The sequence below is a fragment of the Thalia democratica genome, chromosome 3 (assembly GCF_965202585.1).
Source record: "Thalia democratica chromosome 3, ktThaDemo2.hap1.1, whole genome shotgun sequence".
NCBI lineage: Eukaryota > Metazoa > Chordata > Thaliacea > Salpida > Salpidae > Thalia > Thalia democratica.
Window position 1 is genome coordinate 82,727,375 of NC_139167.1, and position 13,126 is coordinate 82,740,500.

Here is a 13,126-nt window from a genome sequence, read left to right on the forward strand (position 1 = left end):
GTTGGGAGGACAAGGAAATACGCGTATATAAACTCAGAAATACCGATCTAGGCAATTTAATTAAATTGAATATGTGCGCTTTGAAGTGCCTCAAATTAAATAACTTTTTTACTAATTCGTGTTTTTAAATAAAGCTTTTTTTTTTACTTTTATTCACAATTCATTTTATTTAAAAAAAATACATAGTTTAACAGAATATGTTTTGAAAATTAGAACTTAAATTATGCTTTATATATAATACTTACTAAATATTTGTTTATCTAACTTGTAATGTTTTTATGTTATAAAATCGAAAACACTTTTAATTTGTTAATAACGTGATACGCCTTTTAAAAACTTTCGTTTTTAATTTAAATATTTGCAATCTTATAATTATTTCCGATTAAGCACATTTTATATAAAAAAGTTAAAATATTCAGAAAACAGTCTAACTTATACTTTAATTTTTGTTTTTTTTTTTTACTTTTTCAGCATTAAGTAGTTAAACAGATTTTCTGTCATTTTTTAATTTTATTTAAGTATCTTTCTAAACTTTTGTTTTTATTAAGTTAAATAAATACTAGCAAGTTTTATCTTATGTCAATAACAAAACCTTTATTAGTAATTTAAGCAGAATAATATTTTTAATTTTTCAATAAACTTTAAGATTGGTTTTATATTTAAACAGTACTCAAATTTGATAAAGTGTTCAGTTTTTTAAATTAAATTTTTCTGCAATTAAAAGTTAAGCCAAGTATATAAAAAATAAATAAACTACTTTGTTTCACTGTACTTTTAATAAAACTTAAGCTTAGTTCATAAAATTATAAATGAACTATCTTCCTAAATAAATAATTGATGTATCATAGTTTAATATTATTTGTTCTAAACATAAATGAATACCTACAGTTTTTTACTGGTTTTAATAAACTATTGTCTAATTAAAATTTTCCTAACACCAAAATACTTTCAAACCTATTTAAGATGATTAAAAATTTTATGCTGATAAAATTACTACAACATTTAACTGAAAATAAACCAATAAATAAAAAAGTACATAATCTAGTTTATGTACTTTTTGTGGTCGTGCAAGTAGAAGGGAACAAGTTATACTTTTTTTTTAACATTACTCATTTTACAACCAATAAATACAACTTTCAAGTAACTGTTTGTATCAAAAGTCAATTTATCTAATTTAGGTAAACTTTGTAGGATATAAAAATAAAATATTCGTAAAACTTTTTGTTTTCATATTATCAAAAGTACTGCTACTTTAATCTTTGAAAATTGTCAAACTTTTTTAATTAATCCATTAAAAAACAAAACTTTGGTAACTAAACCTCCTAAAACTAGTCAAAAATGTTAGCTTTTTGTAAAATATGGCAAAATTTTTTTTTTAGTTTTCGAAAACATATATTCCGATATAAAAAGTTAATATACTTAAATTATATTATAAACTCAAAAAGTTAAATTGGGTAAGCATACAAGCATATTTCTAAAATATTTGTAATTTTTTTTAAGTAGTTAACAATTTATTTATTCAAAATAGTTTCAAGTCTTACAACTAAAACACTTTTTAACATTAACTTCTAAGTTCATTATTTGTATAAATATTTTTCTTTTTTGGTATAGTATTATAAAAAAACGGTGGACTATTCTCAATATAATAAGCTGTTTTTGGTTTCTTAACTAATACTAACAGTATAAAACTAAACTAGAGACGAACTGTTGATTAATTAAAAGCTTACAATTTTTTTACAAAGTCAATTATTTTGAGGCTTATTTTGAACTTTGAAATGTTCTTTTATAGTAAGAAATTTATTTTTAAGTAAGTAAAAATATTTAACAATTGGGACAAATATAGTTACAAATGATAAATCGTTCATCACCCAACACTTTATTTGCTTATGTATCATAATTTATTTGTAAAAAGAAACATGCTTTGCTCATCTTAAAATTTTATTATTTTATTGTGTCATCAGGTCATAAATTATGTTGGTTAAAAAATTAAATTTAGAGACTTATTTGTTGTAGCTATTAGTAACAACAAAAGTTTACTACCTTTTTCATCTAAAAGTTTTATTGTACTATTATTTTTTTTTATTTCAAACCATAATAAAGCCTTTACTTTGTTAAATTTTTGATCAGATTTTTGATTTTTGATTTTTTTATTTTTACCATTTTACTACCGTTTTGTTTAGTTTTTTTTTTCATCTTGTTTTACAAAATAAGTTGGAATTTAAAGGCTCACTTTAATGTTTTTTTTAGTTTTTATCTAAAAAACAAATGTATAAATAAATTCATTTTATATTGTTTTTTTTTAATTTATAAATTTAAGCAATTTATAAGTGCTTTTAGAATAAAAAATTATTAGTTGAAAATATGTGTTTTTATTTATAATAAAAATGTTTAAAGGAAGTTAAGCTATTTTCAAAAGCATAACAAAGTCTACTTTAATTCTGTATTTTAACTAAAAAACTAACGCAGTATTGTTTTTGTATTTATGTTTCTCAAGTATTTCTGGTATGGCAAATTTGCTTTGTGATATTTTTGTCTTAGTCATATACAAAATGTGTAAAAAATTGTATTTTAAAAAATCAACAAAGCTTCTATTTTATTCCAGTGTTTTTGCTTGAAGTATTTTTAAAACTTTTATCAGCGAGCTAGTAAAACACAACGCTTTTGATTGTACTTCAAACAAAAACAATATGTTTAAAAAAAGCTATGTTGATTTTTTTGACTCATAACTTTATACATATTTGAAAAACAAACCAAACCTTAAAACTCAAAACAAAAACGAATGATTTTTTAATTGCATACTATATAAAGTTAGCGGGTTAAACTAAAATAAATGTGTTTAATAATATTAAAGCTTAGTGTTTGAAACTGACAATGGGCAACGCTGCTGGCTGCTCTAACAAGAAGGCAACAGAATTGATTGAAAAAGAAGCGATTAAAACAAGCAGGACTTTGGATGAGCAAAGATTGAACTTAGACAAGAATGAAAAGTTTTTAATGAAAAAAATTATGGACGAAGAAAACAACATTGAAAGGTGCATGAGCGTTGGAAATGAGCAAGGTTAAAAGAATGTTTAGATCAAATAAGAAGTATAGAATACTTTATTAAATATACTAGTAGGTAGAAAAGAAAAAAATACTTTAATGAATTTATACAGCTACAGACCAGATAATTGAAATTTTGTTACATTTTGGAACACTTTTTTTATTTTACGAGCGTTTGTTTAAAACTTTGACACAGGCAAAGTATTCTTACTATGCATTACTTTTATAGACTTTAAAACTGTTGCTTTTATACATTGCTCCAATTTTTTTATTTTAATTTAGGTTTGTTTATACTGGTGAGCTCATTGAGTGAAGCACTGTTTATTAAACTATTTTTGAGAAAATATACAGTGCAATTTAAATTTACAAGAAAAATTATTTTAAGTTTATAAGTTTCAAAACTTTATTATTAACCAAATAACCTATGTTTCCGATAACTTCTTAAACTTATATTCAAATTAAAACTGTGTATAGTTTTGTAGTGTAAATTTGTGGGCGTATTTTGTTTTATACAAACCTAGCAATGAACTGCTTTTAGGAGCACAATATGCATTGAAAAGAATAAAGCAATACCAGGAAGAACTCTATGCTGTCAGGTCTCAGCAAAACACAATAATGAGCCAAATGGATTCTGTTAGAGAGGCAACAGGTCAAATCGAACAACTTAATGCAACAACGAAAGGAGTACAGCAATTAAATAACCAGCAGAAGCTTTTGTTAGTTCTGCTTCGTTCACTGCTTTTCTGAAAATATATAAAGTGTACAAGCTAACTTAGACGTGTGCATTTCAAAAATCTACAAGCTTTAAAAATAATATTTTTTTCAGGAATCCGGATAAGATAAACAATGTAAATGTTCAAATGAACAATAAATTTCACGAAAGTAGAAACATTCGAAATGCACTTTCAAAAGAAATTGGTGACCCTGCACCAGACAGGGTATGTTTTTTTTTTACTATGCTGCCGTTTGTATACACCAGTGGCTTGATGAAGTTTTGGTGCTATTAAAATTAAATCGTATTTTTTTATTTAGACGTGTGGTAAAAAAAAGCTACTAAACAGCATAATCTTTAATATATATACATATATATATAAAATTTAATTATTTAAGGTACTGTATATTTTGATTTTTAGAAAACAAATAAAGACATTTCAACTAATAAGGAGAAATAATATATTTATTCTTTCAAGACTTGGTTATGCAAAATAATTTTCAGTCAAACACTGAATCTAAGTTTGCATAATAAAGTGTTGAAAGTATTTTTAAAGTATTCTATACCTCCGAAAACCCTAAGACGTCATCGTTACATACTTGAAAAAATTATTTATTTCTTAACTAAGAACTAAAATATTGATAATCTATAAACTACTTTACTACTTGCTTATAATAGCCATTTTATTACTTGATTTAGATAAATGTTTAAAATAGAAAAATAAGTTTGCAATGTTTGTAATACATATAATCGTTTTTCGGTCCAAGACTATAAACTTGTGATACTTTCATAACTAATTCCAGTTTTATATCGACAATTAAAAATAAAAGATGATTGTTTAATTCTAACAGTTTTGAATTTTTCTAGTAAAACAAACTACTAATGCTTCTTGTTACATACTGCCGTTTATAACTTATAATCTTCATATGCATTTATGTTTAGTTTAAACTAAATTTAAATATTTGAGTACTTTCTTGTTTTCTACATACACTATACAAAAAAAATTGTATACAACCGATATTTTTTATAAATAAAAAAATTTTAGTATACTAACTTCAATTTTTTTTTATATATTTTGTACTAATCTACTTTGCACAACATAACAGGATGATCTGTACAAACACTTAGCAAACAAACGAAACCAGTATCCCCCACTCCCAAACAATTCAAATTATTACCACGCTTAACAGATGTACTAAACAACAAAGTAAGTAGTTAAAACAGTTTTATGTAAGTTACTATAATTAATTGAATATTAACCTTTTTTGATATCAACCAAAATTATTAAGCTTACTTAATTTTTACTTTGAAATTGAACAATAAGAGTGATTTTTTTAAGTTCATAAAAAAGGTAACAGCGTAAATTTATGTAAGAAAACTATCAAACAGTCTTTTTAACTATAAAACCATAAAAACTAGTTTGTTTTCCATTTTCTTTTAGTGCTTTAAAGAAACTTCAAGTTAGTTTTTAAAAGTTTTCTTGTCTAAAAATAATTAATTTTTACAGATACTTGAAAGAAAAAATCGAAAACAAAACAATTTTTTAATGATTTTAAATTGTATCAAACATTAAACTTGTTTGTATGAAAGTCTAAAACTATGAACAAAGTTTTAATTTAAGCTTAAATTCTTAATACAAAAATTTTTCTTTTAGATTTATTATTTTAAAGCTTTGTTATACATTTGATCATCTTAAAGTATTGTAATTTCTAAAACGAATACATTAAATTCCACATTTAAGTTATTTAAATAGTTTTTTAATACAATTAATGAAATATATTATCTGATTTTGATTTTATGTTTAAATTAAGCATAGTTTTATAATAAAAAACTTTGTTCTATGGCTTTTACTGTTTTTTCAATGCTGTGTTGTAAATATTTAAAACTACTTTTAAAACAATTAATTTACAAAGTAAATCTTAAAACTTTAAAATTAAGAAATTCTTCAATTATTTTATTATTTTGTGTGGAAAAATTTCAGGTTAATATTTTAACTTACGATTTTTAAATTTTATAAAAACCTTGAATTTTATTACAAGCAATTAACAATATATTTGTCTTACTACTTCAAAGCTTGTTTACTTTTTTCTTCACGTAATGAAACACAGTAGTTAATTTTTATTTGCTTTTGTTCTCTGCAAACTTAACTCTCACACTATAAGCTTTAACAATCTGGCTTCACACTGTTTTCACCGTCAGTTTTGAGTACTAAAGTTTGGAAAAATGATTTAAAATTCTTTATCTAGTAATTTGTAATTAAAAATTCTACTAAGCTTTCTAAAAGTTTTATTTCAAATCCGCAATGTAACTTTTTATACTTCTTGTGATAAATTAAAAAGTTAAAAAGTATGTTGTTATCAATAAATTATATATAATTTGTCTTAAAAAACAGAAGTATAAGTTTTAATACGAAATATTTTGGTTGCTATTTTAACAATTATAAGTCGGCATTCTTTTATATTCAAAAATTTATTTTGAAAATTATTTTGAAACATAGAATAAAAACTAAATGTTTTTATATTGTTATCATAATAGAACCATAACTATTATGGTTTCGTTAATATAAACAATAAATAACTAATAATTTAAATTTTTGTTGTGATAATAATACCATACTGTTTTTTCTCAAAATGATATTTAGAGCATAAATTTTGTTTATTTTAGGTTTAGTGAAAAATTTTAAAATTCAAGTTTTGATTGGTAAGTATATCTGAGTATAGTGTTATTATAGTTATATAACAAGTTCCGATAAAGAACTTAGAACTTTATTGTTTGAGAAAAGTAGCACTTTGAAAATTATTCTTACTTGTAAAGTGCTTTGAAAATTACAAAGTGCTCGAAAATTTGAATTTAATCTTAATTAAACACAAAACAAATAAAACATTTAAATTTAAATAAGCAGTAGTATCAAATTTCACCTACCAGGAGATAGTATTATAAGAGTTAAAGTACTGAACAAAATTGTTTAGCTTAGTAAAAGTACTTATAAAAGTTATTGAACTTTAAATACATTGAAAAATAATTCAAACACTAGAAGCACACTTAATCGTGTTTTTGACAATTTGAGGCTCATTAGTCTCAGTTTAAGGTGGGAATATTTTCTAGACAGCGGGTTAGATTGACCAACGAAAATATTTTGCGGTACACAGTTTTTAAAATAAAATTTAAGGGGTCACGTAGTTTCAAAAGTTTTTAATATAAAGATTATACTTTTAGAAAAATTGCAGTAAATAGCGTTTTCATTATCATTACTTTGTACTAGAAATCGAATTAGAAAAATATTTGAAAAAATATTTATAAAATACCTTTTTTATGCGAATATTATTTTCAAGGTAAAATAGGCGTTGATTTCTGTGGGTAGGCTGTACGTTTCTCTAACCTAGACTAACCTATTTTTTATACATACTTAATTACCTAGCGTTTTTATACATCAAATAATTGGTTTATAAATTAAATTGTTTATTGAACGAATAAAAAAAGTTCAAAAATTTTGGTTCAAAGATCTGGTGTACAAAAAACCTTTTGGTTATCGAGTTGTACACGGGTACAGCTTAATGTCTTGTCCAGGAAAATATAAAATTAAAATTAAAACTATAAATTTACTACGTTTGCCTTTAAACTAAAGCAACTTTACAAAACAGTTAGAATAAGTTGCAAAAAGTATATAAAGTATTTACAAATTGGATCCTTTATTTTTTGATTAGTTTTATTATTTACTTTATGAAACTAAAAAGCAATCATAATGGCATTTATATGTAGCTCATTACGTCTAGTCTATTTTCCGAAAAGAATACAACCAAATATTTATTGGAAGTTTTAACCTCTCTTTTTAAACATTATTTAATGTTTCTCTAGTTTAGTTATCAAAACTAGTATAGTATTTTAGTTATCAAAGAATATATATTTATCTAATAAACTTTTCTTTGTATTTAAGTATTTTTTAAACGGTTTTTTTATATATAGTGTTTTGTTGCGGTAATGTTTTCACTAACTTAGTAAAAGTATTTATTTTAAGCACTATAACTTGTTAACTATTAGAAAAAGTATGTCTATAGTTTCATTAACAAACATACACACAAACAAAGTAAAATGAAACATTTGTTATATCAACTTGGCATAAAAACAGTTAAAATACTTTCCGAAGCTAAATTTTAAAAGTTGTATTATCAAAAACTGTTAGCTAGCATCATCTATGAATTGGTGTAAGTAACTTCAATTAGTTTTTTGCTTTAGTGCTTAATGACTAATTTTACTAAAAGGTATTATTGTTTGAAATATATAGGTCTTTTAAAGATATAAACATTTAAAGTACGATACAAAACTTTTTTAATTAACTTGGTTACTGAACTAAAATTTTCGCAGACTGAACTTTAAAATTAGAGATAAGTTAACGGTTCGGTAAAAATATTTACTATCTTACTTACTTTTATGAAATCATACTATACAATTTCAAACCAACATTTTAGTAAAATTTATTAAAGATACGAGAAAAATATATCTACTTTGAAGACAAAATTCTATTCAAACGTTTTAAAATTTTGTTAAACAAAACTTATTATCTACTTATACACAATAATTTAACTAAAAACAACTTATTAAACATCACTTTAAGTTGAATTAACTGAATATGATTTTATTGCTTGTTTAACAATAAATTATGTCTCTTAACAAACAAAGTTCAAGACTTATTTGTTATAACTATGAGAAACAAAAATATTTTACTACCTTTTTTCAGTCGAATGTTTTAGTCATGAATTTATAGCCTTTTGATCTTAACAAAAAAACTTTATTTTTATTTTTTCTTTATTATCAGAGTATTTTTCTGTTGAAAGTTTTTTAATTATTACTAAAAAATCTTTAAATTTTTTTTTTAGTTTTTAATTCTGTTTAAGTATTTTTTTAAGCAAGTTTGAAAAATTTAACATGGTTTATAATTAATATCTACTTCATTTAGATATAAAGTGACAATTAATTAAACAAGCTATGTATCAGAGTTAATTTTTTATTTAAAACACTCAAGTAAAAACTAATGATAGTTAAGCAAAACAACAATTTTTAACTAAAAGACATGTGATTTTATTTAGACTTAGTTCTGTAGTTTTTTTAAAACAACATAAGTTTTGTAATATTTCTGAAGAGTCTAAAATTTTTATAAAAATGAATAATACTTGAGTTTAAACAGACTAAATTAGCATTGTTAAAAACTACATATTCTGAAATAAAACTTTAAGACCATATAATATTTTAAGCTATTTGAGTATGTACAGCTTAATTGTTTCAAAATTAACAATGGGTTCCAGTGTTAGTTGCTTAGATAAAAAAGCGACTAAAGTAAAGGAATCTTACGAAAAAGATGCAGAAAATTTCTCTGCTTTGACAGCAAGTAGAAAGTTAGATGACCAAAGAATAGTTTTGGACAAAAAAGAAAAGTTTCTGATGAAAAAAGTTCAAGATGAAACCGTTCATTTTAAGCAGTGCATGAGTGTAAAAAATAAACAAGGTAAAACTGTATACAATGAAAATATATTAAGTATTTTTAATTTTACACCATGTTTTATTATTTTGATGCGCAGTAAAATGAAGAGTTTATTCTGACTAAGTTGCTAACTTTGATGTAAGTAAACATTAGTTTTATGAATATGAACTACTTGAATACTTATCTACATTTTTTTTTGAAGATAAATACAAGTTTTTTTATGTAAATTAAGAATGTTTTAAATTCTAAGCAGGATTTGTTAAAATGCAAATAAAATAACAAATCTCTATTAAAAAAAAACACTTATTTACAACATTTTAACAATTTTATGAAATGCACTTTTTTTATGCACAGAATAATCAAAAGCAAGACTTGTTTGTTTTTGTTTATCTTCTTTTTTAGTTTATGTATGGTTGAACAACAAAAACTGTTTTTAGTTTAAAAACTTTACTTAACTACAATATTAATAAAACTTTTATAATTGAAAACATTTATAAAAAAAATCTTTAATCTTTTTATATAAAAAAAGTTAATATTTATTTAGAAGCGGCTTATGCACTGAAACGAATAAAACGATACCAAAGGGACCTCACAGCAACCAGGGCTCAAAAGGATACAATAATTAACCAAATGGACTCAATAAGAGAAGCAACTAGTCAGCAAGAGCAACTTAAAGCAGAAAAAATAGGAATGGCTCAACTGAAAAAACAACAGGAACATATGTTCGTATTCATTGTAACCTATTAAATCAAAGAAAACTGTTTCTTATCATATTGAATTGGAATACTATTAATTCATACCCGCGCACAATTCACACCTAAAAACTTTTTCCATTTTGTTTTTTTATTTTTTTTGTTTTACTTTTTATTAAATTTTTACTATGACTGTTACCCTTAACCCTTACCCTTGGTTGGTAAGCGGTTCTCGGATTTGAATAAGTGGAAATTGTGCGCGGGTTAGAACTGAGCGATTCCCCATTGAATTACTATGATCTTCTAATCTCAATGTAAGAGTTTATTTCTATTATACAAAAATTGAAAAAAAAACATATTTTTTTTGATTTAATACTTTTAGTATTAAACAACTAAGTAAGTACAATAAATTATTAGTAGTAGCTGTAGTTATTTTTTTACCTATCAAACAAAGTTTTTATGAGTTAAAAAAATGCGTTTTAAATAGTTTAATACTTCTGATGACTTAAATTGTTAAATTCTATAATTAAAATAAATATATTGCATTTTTTTAGAGACGTAGATGAAATATACGAAATGAAAGAAGATATGAACGACCTATTAGATGAACAGAACGAAATTCAGAATGCACTTTCTAAAGAAATTGGTGAACCTACCCCGGATGAGGTTTCAATTATATATTTTTAATAATTGTTAAAAAACTTCACTATTCAATTTAAAAATCACACTCCGGTGTTAGCAAATGTAAAACTAAAGTGTTTTTACAAGTCTTAATTGAACACAATAATTTAACATTGAAAGAAATTAATGTTTTCTTTTGTTTCCAACAATTTAAATCTCAAACTTACCTTTGTTTTATTTAAAAAACAGGTATGCTTAGCTTTAGGTGAGCATCAATATCAAGCTAAAACTATATTACATTTGATTTCTTATTTAAACATAATATTAGGCTAAAAAAAATTAAACTTATTTATCATAAACTAGCAAAGTTTAAATGTCTAATCGTTTTAATATTACAATATAAAGTGATTATACCAATACAATAGTTTATATTGATTATGACATTGAAAATAAAATTGATTAAATATGTTAGTTTATAATATAGAAATTTAGTTCTTACTATGTATTTATCTAGCTTGTTCAAATAAAGTATTGATTTTTTAGCTTAAAATTATGGTTAAATAAGGCATCAAATGTATTATAATTTCAGCTTGATATTGGTGCTCAGCTAAAGTTAAGCATAACCAAGGAAACTTATAAAAACTGCACTTTAGAAACTGTCTTAAGTTTTCAAAAACAGTACTAGAAACTTTCTATCAACTTTTTTTAAGCTTTATTTGAAACTTACTTTAAATTAGTATTTACAGCTAAAACACGTAAAATCTTGTACGGTATGCTAAGCATAGCGTAAAAATAAAATATTTTATAATCTTAAACTCAAGTTACACAAGTGTTTCAACTAAATTATTAATTTAAGATTAAATTTTTATATCACTCATATTTTTCGATAGCTTTAAAAATTAACTTTTACAAGTTCAACCTTGTGCACTACAGTAGTGTTTGCACTACACTCAACCAGTAATTTATTGCTTGACAAAGATTTGTTTGTTTTTGAGAATAAGCTTAAAATCTTTATTTTTGTTTAAGAAATAATGAAGTAGATTGCGGTTTTTGTACATATCAGTTTTAAAGTACTTTAAACGAATGTTTTAAGTATATCTTTATAAATAGACAGTTATGTCTAAACCGTACCTTTTGTTTTAATTATAAAAAAAAAGTTTTTTTTTTATCACTTAACATATATTGCAACTTTAACCTTTTAAATATTTTTTTAAAGTTTTGAATAGTTTTTATACAGTAAAAAATTTTTATTTTATTCAACAGGATGATCTGGAAAAATACTTAGCAAGCTTGGAAGATGAACAACCAAAACAAACAGTTCAGCCAACTATTACGAAAACAAATAATGTTTACAATTTTACATTTTTGTTGTTTACTAAGAATTTATGTTTGATAGTGTTTTACAAACTTAACAAAGCTAGCTACTTTTTATAAATTACTTTTCGGTAAGTAAGTAGTTTAAAAAAATGAACTTGTATAGGTATTATTTCATAAAATAATTTAAGAGGTTTAACTTAATAAACATTTTCTTAAGCAAAGAGAAACTTGTGTATAATTTCTGTTTAAACAAAAAATTGGTTTTACGTGTAAATTATACACACACACTATGTTAAAAATTTATAGCAAAAAAATTTGCTTTAAGGTCAAAAAATTTGTGTGTGTTTATAAGAATAATAACAAAGTGAGTTTTTGTAAAAGTTTAATGATAGTGTATGTCTTTTTTTAAGGCAATTTACATATTTGGAAAGTGAGTCTTATTGCAAAATACATGCTTCTTAAACATTTAGTAAACTAGTGGTGACTAAGCTATACAGTTTATTTAAATTTTTTTTAAATTAACTTAAATATTTTTTTAACTGCTAAGTACTTAAAAACACTTATTCTCAGAAATTTTAAATCAAGTTTTTATAGGTTAATAAAGAGCCAAATACTTTGATATTGATTGTAAAAAAAAATTACAGATAACGTTAAAGTTATATATTAAATAAAACTAAAAATTTTTACTTAACAAGTTTCATATATAAAGGACAATTTAAAGCATATGCCTAATAATATTTTAATTTAATACTGTTTGGACAGGATGAATTAGAAGAGTTTGTTGCAGATTTAGAAAATATTCAATCAACTTTACCAAATCTACCAAATACTCCATTACCAAGTAAGTATAAAAAGTTTTATAAGCATCAAGAAATATTAAACTTAAAACAAAATGTATTTCGACAAAATTTAATACTTGTGATCTGGCTGATTTAAAATTTTAGTCAAGTTTGTGAAAATATAACTTTAATACTTTTGTTAAAAATCTTTAGTTTACAAAACTCTAACAATTAAATTTATTTTCAAACCTACTTATATCTATTCATTCATTTACTTGCTTGTTAAATTAAAAAACGATAAAAATGTGGTTTAAATACATTTAGCTTTATGAATTATATCAAAACATAATAATATTAAATAATAAATCTTAGCTGATTATCCTTTTTTTATTGTTTTAATAAACTAGTTTTTACAGGTACTAGTATACATAAAGTAGCAAACAAAGGTGATGCTAATTTGCAAGAACTACAAGCGTGGGCAAATTAA

General features: G+C 23.3%; 1 protein-coding gene across 1 annotated transcript; it reads left to right on the forward strand.

Annotated features, from left to right (window-relative positions):
- The first annotated feature begins 9,043 nt into the window (after positions 1-9,043).
- LOC145832620 (charged multivesicular body protein 4b-like) lies at positions 9,044-13,126 on the forward strand. The gene is made up of 6 exons (XM_082939923.1): positions 9,044-9,254; positions 9,775-9,952; positions 10,477-10,588; positions 11,807-11,890; positions 12,623-12,701; positions 13,056-13,126. The coding sequence occupies exons 1-6, from the start codon at positions 9,044-9,046 to the stop codon at positions 13,124-13,126; spliced, it is 735 nt and encodes a 244-aa protein (XP_082796049.1).